Source organism: Ictidomys tridecemlineatus, chromosome 4 (assembly GCF_052094955.1).
Source record: "Ictidomys tridecemlineatus isolate mIctTri1 chromosome 4, mIctTri1.hap1, whole genome shotgun sequence".
Lineage (NCBI taxonomy): Eukaryota > Metazoa > Chordata > Mammalia > Rodentia > Sciuridae > Ictidomys > Ictidomys tridecemlineatus.
Window position 1 is genome coordinate 14605359 of NC_135480.1, and position 18262 is coordinate 14623620.

The 18262-nt window shown below is 46.2% G+C and overlaps 2 protein-coding genes and 1 long non-coding RNA gene across 4 annotated transcripts; 2 read left to right on the forward strand and 1 right to left on the reverse strand.

Moving 5' to 3' along the window:
• The first annotated feature begins 18 nt into the window (after positions 1–18).
• Positions 19–4544, forward strand: LOC144377028 (uncharacterized). Its single transcript, XR_013437560.1, has 2 exons — positions 19–651; positions 1373–4544. It is a non-coding gene; the product is annotated as an uncharacterized LOC144377028 (long non-coding RNA).
• A 116-nt stretch (positions 4545–4660) lies between these two features.
• Positions 4661–7719, reverse strand: Clp1 (cleavage factor polyribonucleotide kinase subunit 1). Of its 2 annotated transcripts, none has more exons than XM_005331584.5 (3): positions 7579–7719; positions 6307–6934; positions 4661–5752 (listed from the first exon to the last, which is right to left on the reverse strand). In XM_005331584.5, exons 2-3 carry the CDS (start codon positions 6910–6912, stop codon positions 5081–5083), a joined length of 1278 nt encoding a protein of 425 aa, XP_005331641.1. In that variant the 5' UTR covers positions 6913–6934; positions 7579–7719; the 3' UTR covers positions 4661–5080. The 2 variants fall into 2 exon arrangements, with proteins under 2 accessions (XP_005331641.1, XP_013216686.1); XM_013361232.4 differs by having other exon boundaries at positions 6307–6954; positions 7579–7705.
• A 4158-nt stretch (positions 7720–11877) lies between these two features.
• On the forward strand, positions 11878–16879 carry Ypel4 (yippee like 4). The gene is made up of 5 exons (XM_005331585.4): positions 11878–12143; positions 14607–14930; positions 15088–15131; positions 15542–15650; positions 15861–16879. Exons 2-5 carry the CDS (start codon positions 14790–14792, stop codon positions 15948–15950), a joined length of 384 nt encoding a protein of 127 aa, XP_005331642.1. The 5' UTR covers positions 11878–12143; positions 14607–14789; the 3' UTR covers positions 15951–16879.
• Positions 16880–18262: the final 1383 nt, after the last annotated feature.

The following is an 18262-nucleotide window of genomic DNA, read 5'->3' on the forward strand; positions in this document are numbered from 1 at the left end:
TTTCCTGGCCCGGGCGCGCGCGACGTCTCGCGCGGAGCACGTTCCTCTCATTCATGCGGCTCGCGCCGCCGTGCCCGCCCCCGCTCACTCTCCCATTCACCCGTAGCCCCCACCCCCACTGCGCTCTGGGGCGTGCGCGCGAACCGAGGCGACCGCGGCGACCTCGCGTTCTGATTGGCTGCAGGAGCACAGCGCCGCAGGCACGCAGAGAAGCGGGAACGCGCGCGCAAGGTAGTCGGGCTCCGCCGACGACGGCTAAAGGGTGATTGGCGAATTGCGCAGGAGTCAGGAATGAGGAAACGGCCAGGCGAGTCCTCCTTTTTCTTTCGTCCTATTTTCTATTCCTGCTGTAATCAAGCAGAAAACTTTGGAAATTAAAAATATATATATCGTGCGTGTGTATAGAAGCGCTCAAAAGCAAATAACTACCCTCTCCAATTCGCCAAACCCCTCCAAGTAAGTGTGGTACAGTCCAGACAGGCTTCTAGAGCAACCAATTACCAATAGGTCTCTCAGTCTTCCTGCTTCGCCCCTTCACGCATTGGCCAACGATGAGGTGACTAAGTAGGCCTCCTCCTCCACCATCCGTTTTTGTTTTTTGGGTTTTTTTCCCCCTAATGGCCAAAACTTTATGTAAAACGATCTTGCTGGGTAAGTCTTCGGTCCCTCAAGTTCCATGGTCCCAGAAGAATTCCTGGGTAGTGGAATGGTCTGGGCTGTGGCTCTCACATGGAGGGGGGCGCCCCAACTAGAAGAGCCAGTGTAGGGTGAGGCTCCTGTTAAGGTCCGGGGATGGAGATGAAGGAGAGCGGGCGCCAGCCTTGGCAGGGAAGTGCAGGGAGTGCATGCGATCTGAGCCGGCTGTTGATTTCTGTAGTTCCTTCACTGCAGCACCAGAGATGGGCAACTGCATCCCTGACCTCACCCAATTTGAGAACACAGGCAGAAAAGATTTTCTAGAATAGCTACTGTCCCTGGCGAGCTGCTGGCCGACTCTCCGTAGATCACAGTGCTACACTTTGCCCTAATTAGCCCAAGACAGCTGTGAACCCAATAGCAATGCCACATGCTGTCTCCTTCAACTCGAGGCCGGTTCTCATTTGAAGCAGCTTTGGCTATTACATAATAGCCCTTCAAAAAAAGTGCCCCAGCAGCCAATTCTCTGAGGCCAAGGTTCCCGATGTGTCAAATATGATCAATCCTGCTGTGGCCTCGGATTTGGTTTCAATGTTAGTGGTTTAACGGTGGTTCTGACACTTTAGCATTAGACAGCAAGGTAAAGGAGAAGTCTGCCTCATGTTTAATAGGGACTAGCTTAGTTCCTTCTCTGACATGACATACATATCAATTTTGGTTCATTCTTGTGTTACAGGTTTCAGTCCACATAATGCAATACACTCAAGAGTTCTTTTTTTAAATCTTTAAATCATAAAATATATATTATTGGAGACAATTCTTACATCTTCTGCCTCTTCATGTTCTTAAGATGAAGTCAAACTTCATTTTTCTGTTGTATATTTTTCTTGGATTTTAAAACTTTATTTCCAATACTTCACAAATTAGGCATTTTTATTTTCCTGCTTTCAACTAAGAACCTGTAAATAGTGATAACTCTTGGCTAGACAGGGCTCAATGGAAAAAAGTCAGCCTTCCACCATGCAACCACAGGTACTGAACTCCTCTGGGTCAATAAGAACATTAAACTATTCTCCATTACCAACTCATTTTTAGCTGGAGGAGCACTAACAGAGGCATCTCCTAAAGTTTGGAGAGAGATTCTATTTTCTTGCCCAGTTAGGAATCATGCAAAGTACATCCTAGAAAGGATATTTCATAGAATATAATGTTAACCTGCTGGCCACTTCTGAAAAGTAATCCAGACTGAAATCTAGGCTAAAACAATTAGATATAGCCAGATCATTATACTTGAAATATATTACTTTGATATATCTACCAGTTGTTTTTCATGTTTTAAGTTTTTATTCCTGGGCTGGCAATGTGGGTCAGTGGTATAGCACTTGCCTAGCATGTTCAAAGCCCTGGATTCAATCCAGAGCTTGACAACAAAAGAAAAAACTTATTCCTTATAGTTTTTCTAATGTGGCTTATGTTTATTGAACCTTCTTCATTTGCATTTTCTTGTGCCTATAGATGGCAAACCACAGGGTCACTTTTAGTTCAACTCCACAGAGAAGAATGCCCTATCTGAGTTCAATACCTAGATCTCCCACCCACTGGGGGGAAAAAAATCTCTCCCTGTGATAAAGGACAATCCTCTCCTATGTGCTGAATCCCATCCCTTGCACATCTGCTTTTTCTTCCTAATTTTGACATGTTACTTGAAAATTTTAAATATGCAGAAAAAAATACTGCCAAAAATACCATCCATCATTAATTTCTCTCCATCTAGGCTGTGGAGAGGCATCATCCTATCTAAAAAAACTAACACTTCCTCCACCTCCCCATGCCCTTTCTTCGCAAAGCTTGAAAGACTAGTCTTTTTTTTTTTTTTTTTTGTACCAGGAATTGAACCCAGGTACTTAATCACTGAGCTACGTCCCCAGTTCTTTTTTTTTTTCTTCTTTTTTTGGTAGTTGTAGATGGACAGCATGCCTTTATTTTTATACCATGCTAAAGATTGAACCCAGTGCCTCACATAAGCTACACAAGCGCTTTACAACTGAGATAAACCCCAGCCCTCCCCAGTTCATTTTTAATTTGAAGCAGAGCCTCACTGAATTCTTTAGGACTTCACTAAGTTGCTGAGGCTGGTTTGAACTCACAAGGCTCCTACCTAAGCCTCCTGAGTTGCAGGGTTTACAGGTATGCACCATTGCACCTGGCGTTGTCTGTAGTTCTTTACTTCCTCAGTTCATATTATCTCTTCATTCTATTTCAGTAGGGCTTTTATCTCCCACCATTCCAACATTTATCTTTTCAAAGTAAATACTGAAATAACATTAGTGCTTCTAGATCCATAGTGAAGTCTCCTTTGCTAGCTCCTAGTATGCCCCCCCATCTTTTTTTTTTTTTTTTGTAGTGCTGGGGATCCAACCTAGGCCTTGTACATGCTAGAATTGAGAGCTTGACCTATATCCACAGCCCATGCTTGGGCTCTTCATTCTATCCTTTGCTTTTTCTCATTTCAGTCTTAAATTACTTGATCCAATAATGCTGCTTTAAATGCTCTCTATATTGCCAGCAGCTTTCATGAACCTTCATCCTTAATTTTCCTAACTCTTCATACTCTAGCCATTTGTTATATCTCTATACAAATGACTAATAGCTCAAACTTTAACAATACCAAAACACTCTTTTATTATTCCCTTGCTCCCTCCTTAGGTTTCCCTAATCATATAACCAATCTAGTTGACACATTATACATACCTGGAGTATAACTTACTCTAATTAGGATTACATTCTTGTGGTTGTAGATGATAAGAGTTTTACTGTGGTGTACTCATGTATGAACTTAGGAAAGTTATGTCCATCACCCTGATTTATATAAAAGCCCTACATTATCTGGTCTTTGCTGCCCCTTCAAGCCTCATCTTTTACTGCTTTGCCTTGGTTCCCCCTACACTCTCAACTACACTGGCTGTTTTTTTCACCCGATTCACTAAGTTCATTCCTTTCTTAGGGTTTTACATTGTTCCTCTACCAAGGTTTTTGTTGAAAGCATAATTTAGCCATTCAGGTCTTACTCAGAATGTGTCCTCTGGAAATCTTTCCTGACCACCCAATCTATAGTAACCTCCCTTTATCACTACCTTATCACCAAATTACCACTGACTTACGTCCTCAGCCCTTTTTATTTTTGAGTTTGAAACAGGATATAGGTTGCTCAGATGAGCCTTGAACTTGAAATCCTCCTGCCTCAGCTTCCCAAGTTGTTGGAATTACAGGCCTGCACCACAGTGCCCAGCTTTATATTAGCCAAATTTAAACCTCTATATAGCACTTGCCTTTTTAAATTTGCTTATCCTTTACAATAAGCTCCTTAAAACTTTATCATGTTTTCCACCTAGAATGGTTCCTGGCAGAATAGATTTGTGGAATAACCTACATATTTGTGGAAAGAAGGAGTGGCTGAATGCCATCAGATACATAAGTAATCCAAGCCCAAACTAGGGACACCAGTCATTTGCAGGAAATCAAAATGGGCTTTCCCAGCTTCTTACCATACCACCTGTTACACTTTGAGTTAGGTCCTGGTTCCAATCAAATGGATAACAGGGAAAAAAAAAAAAAAAAAAACCTAACTGTATTGGAGAGAAAAAAGCTACCACCAGGAAATTAGATCTGAAATTTCATCCCATTGATTATCACCAGCCTCTTTCATTCCCCAGAGTAAATCCAGCACTAAACAATAGATTGACCATTTATTTACCTAAATGCTAAGGGAACCATCATAAAAACTCACTTGCTTGGGGCTGGGGTTGTGGCTCAGTGGCAGAGTGCTTGCCTCGCACATGTGAGGCACTGGGTTCAATCCTTAGCACCACATGAAAATCAATAAACAACAACAAAAAAACTCACTTGCTTGACTTACAGGTTAGGTTCTTGATTTTTCTTTCTCTAAGATTTGAGCAGTAAATCATTCCAATAACATTCCTATAACACTTAAAGAAAAAATAAAAAATTTAAAAATTACACCAACTTCTATGAGATAAAAATATTTATTAAAAACTTTTTAAATTTGAAGTTTGTTGAAAGGAGTTCCTCTAAATTCATACTTTCATACTGGATAAATGAGACAGCAAGTATTATATATGGAATATAAAGTGACTTTAAAAAATCTATATGGTAGTAAAGTGAAAGAAATGTAATTCTCCAGGGTCTTAAGAGAATTTGAAGTAGCATCTTAGGTGATCTAACAATTATATTTTCATGGTTCTCATGGCTCTCCTTTTGGTTCAGAGTTTGGTTATCACCATCTGTTTTAAGAGGTAGAATATGTTTTCTACTAATCTAGTTTCCTGGTCAGCTGGCCTCAGAAGATTCTCATATTTCAGCCCATTTGTCTTTGGTGATAGCCACAAGATCTCTGTGCCCAGAAAGAAAGGCTTCTTGCTGATCTCTATTTGAGATCCATGAACCGGATATCCATGATGAGAAGGAAGTTCTTAGGCAGTGGGCGAGGGGCTGGAGACAGGACAGTAAATACCTGATGCTCCAGGTCCACACTGGTCACCACAATGAAGCCAGCCACACTTGTCTCAGAAAGGTTCTCCTCTGTACCCTCAGCAGTGCTAACACTCAATAGGTGGTGTACCATGTCTCGGCCAGGGGTGACAGGTACTAGCTTAAGCTGATTGTCTTCCTGAGACATGCCTAAAGGCAAACAGGAGTCTGGAATAGTAGGCGCCCCAACTTTGTAGATTTTGACATCTGAAAATTTAACATTGAAGGCATGGGGATAAAAACAGCCTCGGAATCCATAGAAATACTCACGGATTCGCTCATCCCTACATTCCCGGCGGAAGTCTTTGGAGCGTTCAACCACACCCCCTGACTTAGGGAGCAGCACAGTACGTACAAAATGAGGCAGATCCCGTTTCAGTTCATTGTACAGTCTTTCTTGATCTAGAACCACAACTACATCCACCTCAAAAGCTGAAGCTGCATGCACCAAGGCCTGGTAGCCAGAGCCCTTGACCCAGCCACAGGTGTTAATGACACAGCCACTCACAGATGCCCTTCGGTTCACCTCACACCTCTGGTTAAACACATCTGCTAAACGGGATGTAATCTGCAAAAGAAAGGATCAAGATGAGAACAAAAACACCAGACAGATTCAAGGCTATTCTGTTCCTCAACAACAGAGTAACTGGTTCAAGGTCCAAGAAAAATGATTGTGTGCTTGCTGTGCTAGGGAACAAATCCATTTCAACCACTGAACTACATCCCCAGCCCCAAAATGACATTTTTTAAATGTCTGATTCCCCCCCCCCATGCTGGAGACCGAACCCAGGACCTTGTGCATGCAAGGCAAGCACTCTACCAACTGAGCATATCCCCAGCCCTTAATGTCTGTGATTTTAAGCCTCTAACGTGGATTTATTTTTGTTGTTTACACTTCCTGTTTTATGTCAAGTGGAAATTTAATTACTAAGTCCACAAAAACGTCTAGCAACCTGAGGTTAACATATTTGAAACTGCCTTTTTTGAAATCATGTGGTAGTGATACAAGTAGGAACAATAAGATGAGAGGAACAATGTGTGCATTTTTAACTACCAAACTTCCCCACAGCTTCCTACCCTGAAAGCAACCCTTCCCTCCACCAGTCTAGCTCCAGCTCTGACCTTATTATAAAGCTTGATGTTAGTGCCAGGAGTGGTGGAGCCAAAATGATACACCAGAGGGGCCTGGATAGAGAAACCCTCTTCAACATCTGCTGGCCTTTCAATGTAGAGAGCCCCCATGGTACCAGGAATGGACACAGAGCCCTGGCCTACATCCAGCTCCACATAAGTAGGACGACGGCCCAAACGCACTGCATAGTTGAGCAGCAGGCGACATACTGTGGACTTGCCCACATCAGTGGGGCCCACTACCATCACTCGAGGGCCTCGTTCTTCTTCCTTTTCTGCCTGCCTTCGCATCTGTTCCAAGGCTGTGTGAGTGTTGAGGTAAAGCAACATAGGGGTGTCCTTGGAAACATAAGCCACCTCAGTGCGGCCACTCAGTTGCAGAGAACAGCCATGCCATGTGAAAACAGCCACCTTAGCACCAGCATCAAAAGTAAACTTCTTGTTTCGAGTCAGCTCAGTGCCAAAGATCTCTGCCATGCCAGTCAGCAACTCCAACTGAACTGACTGAGAAGCCTCCACCTCAAAGCGAAGTTCTGTTTCTCGCTCTAGTTCAAATTTAGTTGTTGGCTTCTTGTCATCATTGGCCTCCTCTCCCATCTTTTCTGTGTAGCCACTGTGCCTACAACACAAATATCAGATCTAATCATGAGTTAGGCCTCTTCAAAATCTTCTGATAGATTTCACCCTTTATTTTTTCACCGAATTTCTTATTACCTTCAGTCTCACCATGTTTTTGTTTACCACTAGAAAGTAGGGTTGGGCATTCTTGTTTGCTACCTATCTCTATACCCACAATAGAGCTTGATACACTGTAAGCACCTCAATAAATACAGTGAGTGAATGACTCAGGCGTTAGAGGAAACGGACTGACAGATTTATCATCCTCATAGTTCGCTTCGACACTGTTGGTATACGGGAAGGCAACAGATGCCCACTGGCAAACGCAAGTCAACAAGAAAAGGACGTCTGAAATCCGGATGCAAAGCAGAGAACACCAGACTTGGACTCAACAATATTCGGCCTGGCCCACCAACGACTAGTAGTGTCGTTAGACAATCAACCTCTGAAGCTTTTTTCCCCAGATGCCATCTGGTGGGACTTCAACTTCCTGACATACAGTATTGTTCTGGGGATAACAAGGCCTGTGGGAACGTGAAAGAGTATTTCTGAACAGTTCTAGGTCCAGCAATTGTCGCAGACACCCCCAAATCTGCCCAGGTCCCCAAGCAGTCGACGTCTGTGTTCCTAAGCTTATCAACTTACCTGCACAGCCGCACTTACGAACTAGCAACCCCAAGAGCCTTCCAGGACCTGACCAGCACAAAACTACAAACCGCGCTGGGTCAGACGCACGCCGGAAATAAACATGGTTCCGCTCTTGCGCAGTAGGAGGAGGCGCGGCCGCGTGGAGCCCACTAGGACGTGGAGTCGTGCGGGTCTGGCCGGACGAATGCGCACGCGCGCCGCGCGGCCTTTGGGAACTGTAGTTAGGAGTTGTTAGCCAATGACGGCCTAGGTGGGTGTGGCCACCATTGTTAACGGAGTCGGCGGGAGGCGTGGCGGTTACGCACCCGCGCGGGGCCCTAGCGCTTCCTAGACGCGTCGGCCGCTGGGTTTTGTCCCACCTGCAGCCTAGGAAAGGAAAGGGCCGCTAGAAAGGGAGGGGGGGCGGAGGGGAAACTCACTAGCTAGTCCCACGATGGCCTGCTTGCCTGGTTCACAAGCCAGTAAGTGGAGAAATTGGCAAAGCCAGTTTGGGCAGGTGGAAAACTGTCCGTCAGAGGCCATATTGACACAGTGCTTGGCACATGGAAGCCATTCAGAAAGTTTTTTCTTTAAAGAAAGAATAAAGTCCAGTGATTCCTTCCAGTTATCTTTTAAGTCAGTCGTTACCCAACAACCTCTCTCCCACTGAGCGGGGAGTTTTGTCGGGGACTCTTTCCCTCCCTAAATCTCTCATAGTTATACAAGGTCAATCGTATACCCCGCAGCCAACAGGGTCAGCCACATCTATAATCCTCTTCTCAAGAGCCTGGTCTTTGGAGTCTTGAATTGCTTGCTCACTGTGTGACTCTGGGCAAATCACAGGCTTCATCTCTTTGAGATGTTTCTTATTTCTACAATGGGGATAATAACAGTACCCAACCTCTTAAAGTTGTAAAGTTTGGATGAAATGATGCATGTAAAGCACTAAGTACAATCCTTATGTTATAGGAAATATTTGATGTTAACTTTTAAGTTTTTATTGTATGCTTGGGGGGGGCTATAATAATATCGTCTGTTTAGTACTTTACCTGAAAGTCCTTTCAGGTTTCTTGTTTCACAGCACCCTGCATAGTTAGCTTTATTATCTCCAATTTCAGTTTGGGAAAGAGACTAAGGCAAGCCACTTTCCCAAGCATTCACAGTCAGTAGTAGAGGTAGAACTCTAAGAGTTTGAGAGTCTGTGCCCAGTTATATAATGGTTATAATAATGACAGTTATGTAGTGTTAGATGCCACGTACTCGTATGGGCTTGACAGATGTAAGTTAATTTAATCTTGCAAGAAGCCTGTGCAGTAGATACCATAATTGGCATCCCCATTTTACAGGTACTTTATTTTTTTAAACAGATAAGTACTTTTTTTTTTTTTTTTAATCCCAGCTCACCTGGTGAATCTAGGCTGAGAAGCATGAGATTTTCTGGTTTGCCTTTCTCCTACTGGCCTTACTTAGCACTCACTTTTCAAGCACTACTGTCCTCACCTGTCACAGTTTTCTTTGATGGTTTGCTTTAATTATTGTATTCATTCATCATGCGTTCATTAGTTGTTCAATTAACCACTGGGTTTCCACTGATCGTTTGCCATTCTTTAAAATTTTAAATTTAATCTCCAATTAGAAAATTTCTTTCTGGGGCCAAGCATGCCTGTAATCCCAATTACCCAGGAGACTGAAACAGGAGGCAGGTTCAAGTCCAGCCTGAGCAACTTCAGGAGACCCTGTCTCAAAATAAAAAGGACTGGGAATGTAGATCAGTGGTAGAGCATCCATCAATCCCCAATACTGCAAAACTGATGATGATGATGAATTTAAAATAAATTTTAGTTAATTAAATTTAAAAATTTTCTCCCTGGGTCTCATCTTTCCTCATTTCCTTGTAATCTATCTCCCTGTTCTGTTTCTTTGCCTCCACATTCTCACCCTTGAGGCAATTTCTCCCAATTTCCCAAAGGTCATCTTTATTTGGATATTGTATAACCATCTCAAGCAGAATTTAAGAGGAACCCTCTCTTCCATCCATTTTAGAGCACTCTCCATTTTGCTTCTTAAACACAGAAAAAGGGCACAACATTTAAAGCATCTGTACTTGCCTACACTCTCTTTTCTCACTTTTAGTCTTCCACCAAGCACTCCTGTCATCTACACCCCACCCCCAAATATAATACTGTTTTCGTATGTCCTTCTCACTCTCCATCTAATGCTTGATAATTTTGTTCTTGAATTAATTTAAATTCACTGGTATCCTTTTTGCTTTCAAACCTTAAATTCATGTCCTAAAAAGTTACCTTCCAGGCTAGAGATGTGGTAAGATGCTTGCCTAGAATGTTCAAGGCCCAGAATTTGATCCCCACCAGTGGGAGGAAAAATGCCTAATGTAAAAACTAATCTTCCTTTTTTCTCCTTAACAATCGCTCCTCAGGCTGGGGATGTGGCTCAAGCGGTAGCGCGCTCGGCTGGCATGTGCGGCCCTGGTTCGATCCTCAGCACCACATACCAACAAAGATGTTGTGTCCGCCAAGAACTAAACAATAAATGTTAAAAATTCTCTCTCTCTCTCCTCTCTCACTCTCTCTTTAAAAAAAAAAAAAACAAAACAAAACAAACAATGGCTCCTCAAATTCCTCCTCTGTTTTCATTCTCATCTACAGTCCAGACAAGACCACTTCTCTCTTCTCTTTACCCAGCTCCTCTTCTCAATTCCAAACCTCTGGTACCATCCCTCGAAGTACCCACATTCTTCTCAGAATTTACCTTAAACTCCAGAATTGACTCTGATTAAACGTTCAGAATTCCTTTTTTTCCCCATACCTAGCAATGCCTCTCATTATCCACATTCCACTGCCTTAACTTCCTCACTCCTTACATGTGAGAATGAAAGCAAATCACCTACAACACAACTTGACTTTCTGAATGTTAACCTTTGTTAAAATCCAGGGGGTTTGTCCTAAGGGATATGTTCTGGGTCCACATACTTTAGTAACATACACAGGACAGCACTCCATGGGAAGTATTCTATGTCAAATTTGATTTAACGGAAAGCTGATATTAAAAAAGTAGCAAGGAAAAAATGTAGTTTTGGGCTGGGTTTGTGGCTCAGTGTTAGAACGCTTGTCTAGCATGAGTGTGGTACTGGGTTCAATCCCAGCACCAAGTTAAAAAAAAAAAAAAACAAAATAAAATAAAGGTATTGTGTCCATCGACACTAAAAAAATATTTTTTAAATGTAGTTTTTCCGTAAGACACAAGTTGGACTTATGCCTCATCCCTCTAAATCCAGAGAGGATAAATGAACTATTAAATCCTGTATGGATTTAGGGGTAATAAATTGAGGATGCAGTTTTGAAATAACACTAACTACTGTTTACTAAATGCCTATCATGTGCCAGGCACGGTTTGGGAACTTCTATGTTATCTTACTTAGCACCTTTATGAGATGACTGTTATTAGCTTAATTTGGCAAAAGAGGAAATCTGAGATGTAAAGAGGATCAGTAACTTGGCTAGTGCCTAGGGCTAAGATTCTAACTCAAGTGTCTTTGAGCCTGAGCCATACACTTGGTCCATATCTGAAGATGCAACTCAATTACTGTTTTATAAGTCTCTTCTGTATCAGGGCTCTGCGCTAGGCACTGCAGTCCTGGGATGCAGAAAGAAGTTTCCTGAGGACCTGCCTTAGAAGTTTACAGTAGAGAATTTTATGTAATGTAAGTTGTAGGTTTCTCCATTCATGAAGCACAAGTAATTTGGAGGCAGTTGGAGGCAGTTGATATGAGGTTCCTGCACGCAAAATGTCATATTTAATCTATGACGTCTTCAGAGCACTAAACTGACGCTTTGAAGCTTGGAAGTACCTGGTATAGTGCAAGTCTGGCAACCCAGTTTGCCATCCGTGAAAACCAGTACATCCTTTACCCTGTGTCAGGGTTGATGTCTGAACCGAAGTGGGAATATGCATCATGTTAAATTCGTATACGGGCACTTCCTGGCTGTCTGCATCCATCTCTCACTTCATTAGCCTTGCTATCTCCTTTCCTCCAGCCCTGCCGCCCTTACTCCATCCTTGCCCAGCTCTGTCTTTCCCCCAGGTTCTATCTCCTTGGCCATACTGCCTTGCTTCTTAACAAACTGCCTCTCGCCCATCACCAGCACCAACACCTTTCCACCCGCCCCTCTGCCCCAACTCCCTTGCATCACTCCTCCAGCCCAGTCCCTGGATGCCTGCCCCCTCCCTTCCTCCCAACCCGCCTCCTGTGTCTCCCAGCCCTGCTCTGACGTGGGAGGTGAGGGGGGGTGGGGGGATGGATGACTCACAGTGTTATGATGCAGTTCCACAACACACAGCCACATTCACCCACAGACCGAGGTACAGAACGAGAGACAACCTCTGGCCCCCCAGCAGCTGTCCAGCTTTGCAGCCCCAGTCTTGAGCCCCTCAACTACCTTCCCCCACCCCATCCCTTTCCCAATTGAAGGAGCCGAAAGAGAAGAGAGAAGAGTGAGCAGAAAGATTGAGATTGAGAGAGAGAGAGAGAGAGATAGACGGAGATCTCTGGAGCAGACCTCAAGGTGAGGGGGCAGCCCTTCTCCAAATGAATTTTCCCCCCTTTGCAAATTTCCTCTTCCTGCTGCGTGTTGCTTTTTTCCCTTTGCAAAAGCATTATTCATCCACCCTTTGTCCTCCCTTCCCCCTCCCTGCTGCCTCCGCTCCTCTCCTCTCTCTCGGCTCCTCCATCCCTCTCCAAGCTCTGACAATTCCCGCACTTATTTTCCGGCAACTTTGGCTGCAGCATCCGACATCACTGTTTATTGTTTTGCCGCTGGTGCAGACCCCCAAAGCCCGCCCTGGGAGCTGGCTGCACTGCTAATTACTTGGACCATACCATACCGAAAATGTCAGCCCAGGGGGCCAAAATCTCAGAGCAGATGAGAACATCCATTATGAGCAGGTGTCCCCCTCCCCCGTCTCTTTTTCCCTGAGAGGCATGGGATTTGCACCTGGTTCCTCCAGCCTCCGCCTCAGTGCCTCTGCTGTCAGCTGTCAGTCCTCCCCTCTGCCAGCCCTTCTTCTCCCCCACCTCCCACAGTCCAGCCCCATCGCAAATCAGAGAATCATCCTCTTCCCAACACTCAGCTTGCCTTTATCCCACCCCCCCCATTTGCCCAACTTGCTTTCTCCCTGTGATCAGAGAGGGGAGAAGAAATGACCCCTACTCTCCCTTGCGTGATTTTCTGGCCTTCTGTGCAACCTCCCCTGGGCTGTTGGGGAAGCAGGGGTGAGGGAGGGAGGCGTGACGGATGGAGGCTGGGGAAGGAGTCTGAGAGCAGGGACCTAAGCTGGCCCCTGTTCCTCCAGCCCCTGTAGTAGTAGAGGTTTCAGGGTGGTGTGTGTCAGAGGGGAACTCAAGCAAAGTTGAAGGCAAACATGTGAAAAGGAGGCCGAATAGGAGTCTCCTAGTGAGGAGGGCCTGTTTCCTGAGGCCAGACCCAATGTCACCCTGAATTCAGCCCAAGGTGTCTTCCTGGGCCCCTGCCAAGGGGAGAGGTCCTGAAACTGAAGATGGTCTCAGTTTGAGGGGTTAGTGGAGAGACTGCCTGGCAGCCTACTGAAAGAATGGAGCAGCTGGGGCGCTTCTGGCCACTGCAGAGGACAGTACAGGGAGAGCCCGTTTGCCCTGGCAATTGGAGCCAGCACCACCTCCTCTGCTTGGTGGTCTAGCATTGCCAGAGCACCCAGCTGGCATCTCTGAACCAGAATTGGACTGAGCCATACAAAACAGCCAGCCGGGCAGATGAAGGAGAAGGCGGCACCTCAACTGCTTATCAGAACCAACAGAAGACACCTCCCTTCTTATCCCCTGCCTCCAGCATTCTCAGCCACTTTGGGACTGGAGTGTGGGCAGATACCAACATCTTCAAGATCCCTAATCAGAATCCGGCAATTATTTCATCTTCCGTCACCTAGAGTCAAAGCTGTTTGTCCCTGAACCTGGGAGAAGGGGGAATAGTTTCTGCCTTTTGCCCCAAAGCATAGCCTTTATAAATAAGGAGTTCTCCCCCACCATCTGTTGTTCATTGTGGACATTGCTCTTACACTATACCACCACACAACCCTGCACAGCCCAGGAGTCTATTTTTTTTTTTTTTGACGTGGTACCCATTTCCCATTGGTCCAGTTGTCAGATTTGCCAAAGGAAAGCTATCTTCTCTCCTACAGTGGGATGCCTTAGTCTTTAACCCAGGAATAAGGAAACAGTGAGTAAACAGTGAAGAGACGGCTGGGATGTAGCCCGGTGGTAAAGCGCTTGTCTAACATGTGGGAAGACCTGGGTTCCATAATCAGTACTAGAGGGGGAAGGGGGAGGAGCTCAGGGGATGGGGAGTCAGTTGGGTGTGCCTTCTGGGCTGGAATGAGTAGTCACAGTGCAAAACTGGGGAACAGCCACATGTGACATCTTTGGCACTAAAGGAGACATCCATAAAGTTCTAGTGGAGAGTCCTAGAGTGCAGGACCTGCCCCCAGGAGACGCCAGGTGTATGCACCCGCCTGCTGCTCCCACCACCTCATCTTGCCCCTCCCTCCCATAAGAAATGTATAATGAACCCACTGCATTGCAAATGGAGTCCACAAAAGCTCCAACTGAGTCCAAGACATAGTAACTACTAGTGCTTGTAGGGTACAGATTCTCACACAAGAAAGGAACACCAAGGACAGGGCCCTTGCAGAGGATATTGCTCCCATGGCAGCACTCATGCCAGCAGGTGACTCTCAGTGGAAAACCATAGAGGCTGCTACTGTCCCAGGAGAGAGAGACCAGCTCCCTGGCTATGGCATAAGAAGCCTGGAACTGCTGCCAGGCTTGCCAGAGCAGAATGGGGCTCCAGGGAACAGGGAGACAGTGCAACTGGACACTGAGCAGGGTTGATGACAGGGAGAAAATCATAGAGAACCGAGCCCCACCTCCTCCAGGCAGTCATAAGTGGCTCCTTATAAGGTCACAGCTCTTCTGATGCACTTTCTCCTCTTCCCAGGTGACTTCTATTTCTATCTGGTTCTCGTCTGGGGGGGCCCTGGCCGGGCAGCCCCCCACATTTCTCCTGCCCTGAAACACGGCTCTAGCCAACCTGCTCCGCTGCTTCACCTGCGACCGTCTCTGTGGGGGCTGCACAGCACCAGCCCCTCCAGCCCGCCAGGGCATCGTCCTCCAGCCTGTCATGCCCAGCTGTGACCCTGGTCCGGCCCCTGCCTGCCTTCCCACCAAGACGTTCCGCAGCTACCTGCCCCGCTGCCACCGCACTTACAGCTGTGTCCACTGTCGTGCACACCTGGCCAAACATGATGAGCTTATTTCCAAGGTATGCTAAAATGGAGGTCTGCCACTCCACCCCTCAGGACAGGTTGCCCAAACATCACCTAGGGATGAGGCAGCAAAGCTCTTGTCTCCCCACACCTCAGGGGTTCAGTCATGGGGCTGAGGCTACCCAGTGGTCACTGTCTGTCCTGTCTCCACAGTCCTTCCAGGGGAGCCATGGCCGAGCCTACCTGTTTAACTCCGTGTGAGTCTACCTCTTTCTTAGTGCGTGCGTGCTTGTGTGTGAACAATTTTCCTTTGTGGATGAAGGGGGTCAGCTGTTAGGAGATGATTGGGGATGGTTCTGGGGCTGGAACCCAGGGCCTCACGCATGCTAGGCAAGTGTTCTACCAGTGCTACACCCCTAGCCCAGAATGTGATCTTGTACCTTTGGCTTCACTTCCCCTTTTGCAAAAGCAAAAAGACTTTTTGTACAAAGCCAGTCTGCAGTTCTTTGTGGAAGAGTCCGGGCAGAACTGAAATCACAGCACTGGAGAAAGAAGGCCCAGGCACTAGTCACAATGGGGTGGATTGCTTAAGTCAGAGGCCCCAGTTTTCCAGATGGAAGTCCCTTTGGGCTGTTCGGGGGCTGGATCCTTCTTGTTTCTGAGACAGGGTCAACGTGGGTTGTGGGCCGGCAGAACAGCGCCTCCTGCTCACAGGGCTTCACTCGGTAGCAGATATTTTCTGTGAAAGTTGCAAGACCACACTGGGCTGGAAATATGTAAGTACTTGGTGAAGAGGGCCACATTCTAGACAGCCCCATGGCCTTCCAGGCCCCAGTGACCACATGTCAGGTCTCTGCATGGTCCAAGGAAATAGGGAGCTGGAAAGTGGGTTGGACTGGATCAGGGGCCTTGGGTAGGGGTAATACAGTGGTGGGGCCTGGAGGGGAACACCTTTGTCCTGTGTTCACCCACTTTGCTCTCCACAGGAACAAGCTTTTGAGACCAGCCAGAAGTACAAGGAAGGGAAGTACATCATTGAAATGTCACACATGGTGAAGGACAATGGCTGGGACTGAGGGGGCTCAGGCAGGCTATGCCCTTCCTCCGCATGCCCCACCCTCTTCACACCTGTCCCCTGGCCCTACCAAGCTGTCCATACCAGCATGAGCACTGCCCCACCCCTGGGGGAAGCCCGGCTCCAACCAACGCCTTCCTTGCCTCCACCACATCACTACCAGGTCCCCTTTGGAACAGGGGCCTGGGGTACCCCAGGGGTGTTCAAGGCTCAGGAGTGGGCAGCAGTTAGGGAAATACAGAATTGGGAAAAAAGGGATGGTTGTGGGCCCTTTTATTCCCAAGTTCCTGGAAACTGAGGTGATGGCAGGGTGTGGACTCAGGCAGAGGATCATGGGAGGAATCAGGATTTTGACCTCTCTTTTTTTGAGTGGAGAAAAGGATAAACCTTGGGTTGTGGGGCTAAGAGGTCCTAGGTCACAGAATATCAAAGAAACAGTTTAGGTTGGAATGAAATTTTGGCCTCATACACCAGGAGACTAGAGTCTCTGAGGGCAAATAGCTTCCCACTCCCATTTGCAGAGAACAGAACTCAGGGCAGGGGATGGGGATAGGGATGGGAGGAAACACCCAAGTCCCAGGCCCTGGGAAATAAAGTCACAGGGGGTTTCCATCTCACTCCACTTGTTAGTTTACCTTGGCACTAAAGAGGCACTTTTGAGTATCTAATCTTTGCCATGGGGGGGGGTGGGGAAAGCTGCCCCTGGAACAGCCCCCACCCTCAGCTGGCCATTTCCAGAGCAAGCAGTCTTTATGGGTATTCTTCAAGGCCCAACCACTGCTCCCTGGGACCCAGTCCCCTGGAGGGGAGGTGGATCATCAGCACCACAGGACCAGTCTTCCCTGTGGTTGCCACCAGCGAAAGAAACTTTTGTATGATATATAAAGTGTTTGGGTCTATTTTTAATAAAAAGGGGAAAAGCAACTGTGAGGCCCTGTCCTCTGACTTTCCTTTGTGCATGTACTACTCACCATTCCCTTCACTATACCCAAGGGAGCCTGTCCCTTAATACCACTAGGGGGCAGCAGTTGCTTTGTCTGTGGCAATATACCCCACTTGAGCCTTTAGCAAAGTATTCAGCCTGGGTTGTTTATGAAGGGATGGGGCTTTGTAAACACCCGGCTGTCTTCTGGAGCCCTTACCAACAAGTCCACTTTTACTTATATCCAGGATTGGGTGGCTCTAAGAGGCTCATTCCAGAACAAGGGTTTTCTTGGACCCCATATTTTTTGGCCTAGTTTTATGTTTTGTTAAGTGTATGGATACATTTTAAGGCTAAAAGCAAAGTCTTTTAGCTCAGGTGTGGCACTGGCCCTTAATAGGAAATAGCACAAAATAGCTCAAACATAGTTATCAAAGCAACTGTGTAACCTAAGGGACATTTTGGGGCAATGACAATTTCAACCATTTTAGGGTGACCAGTACCTTCAGGGGAGACTGACACATAAGTCACCTTTTATAAACTACATTGTTATTTCAGATTCACTCATTCATTTGCAAATATTTATAGACCACCTCTTTGCTAGGCATGGTGTTAAGTACTGGGGAATCATGAGCAAGGCAGTCGTGGCTTGACCTCTTGGACCTTTCAGTCTAGTGCAAGGAAAACAATAACCAGATAATCACAATGGGATGCGATTAAAGGATCTAGCAGAACAGAGAAGACTCCAGAGCTTACAGGAGAGGAAAAGCCTAGACCTGAGGAGTCAAGGAAGGCTACCCAGAAGTGAGACTATGCTAGCACTTGAAAGATTAAAATTTAGGTAGGCAAAAGGCAAGACTCAGGGGAGCAGTTCAGGCAGAACCATGTGTCAGGTGGCTCAAGCTTAGTTAATTTGAGGAAACGTTTCTTGTGGCTGAAATATAGGTGCAGCTTCATGAGATAAGAAATGAAACAAGAGACAGGCAGGGTCTATAAATCATTGAGGAAGTCTAGATTACATCCCAAGGGCACTGTGGAACCATGGAAAAATTTTGCTTTTTAGTAAGAGTGAAGAGGTATCACTCTTATGCCCAGAAGGAGGCTCAAATAAAAGTTTTAACAGACTGAAGAAAGTAAGGATATAATGCTAACTGTACCATCTCAAATACTGTCAACTTCAGAATGGAGAGGCTGACCAGGCAGGAGAGAGACACCTGCAAGTATAGAGGTGAGAGAAGGGCAAAGAAAGAAGCCAGGAAAGACCCATGGCTACAATCCAGGATTGGGTGGCATACATGGGTTGTGATCTGAACAAACAGAAGCCAGGAAAGACCCATGGCTACCATCCTCATGCAGTTTCTACATGAGGAATTATGACAAGATTCTTCTCA

What these genes read in the sequence shown, in the direction of transcription:
- Clp1 (XM_005331584.5), bottom strand. Translation starts at nt 6,912, where the DNA reads ATGGGAGAGGAGGCCAATGATGACAAGAAGCCAACAACTAAATTTGAA. An exon ending in ACATCAAGCTTTATAATAAG is followed by an intron (nt 5,753 to 6,306) that starts GTCAGAGCTGGA and finishes TTTCTTTTGCAG; the next exon opens with ATTACATCCCGTTTAGCAGA.
- Ypel4 (XM_005331585.4), top strand. Translation starts at nt 14,790, where the DNA reads ATGCCCAGCTGTGACCCTGGTCCGGCCCCTGCCTGCCTTCCCACCAAG. An exon ending in ATGATGAGCTTATTTCCAAG is followed by an intron (nt 14,931 to 15,087) that starts GTATGCTAAAAT and finishes CTGTCTCCACAG; the next exon opens with TCCTTCCAGGGGAGCCATGG. An exon ending in CCACACTGGGCTGGAAATAT is followed by an intron (nt 15,651 to 15,860) that starts GTAAGTACTTGG and finishes TGCTCTCCACAG; the next exon opens with GAACAAGCTTTTGAGACCAG.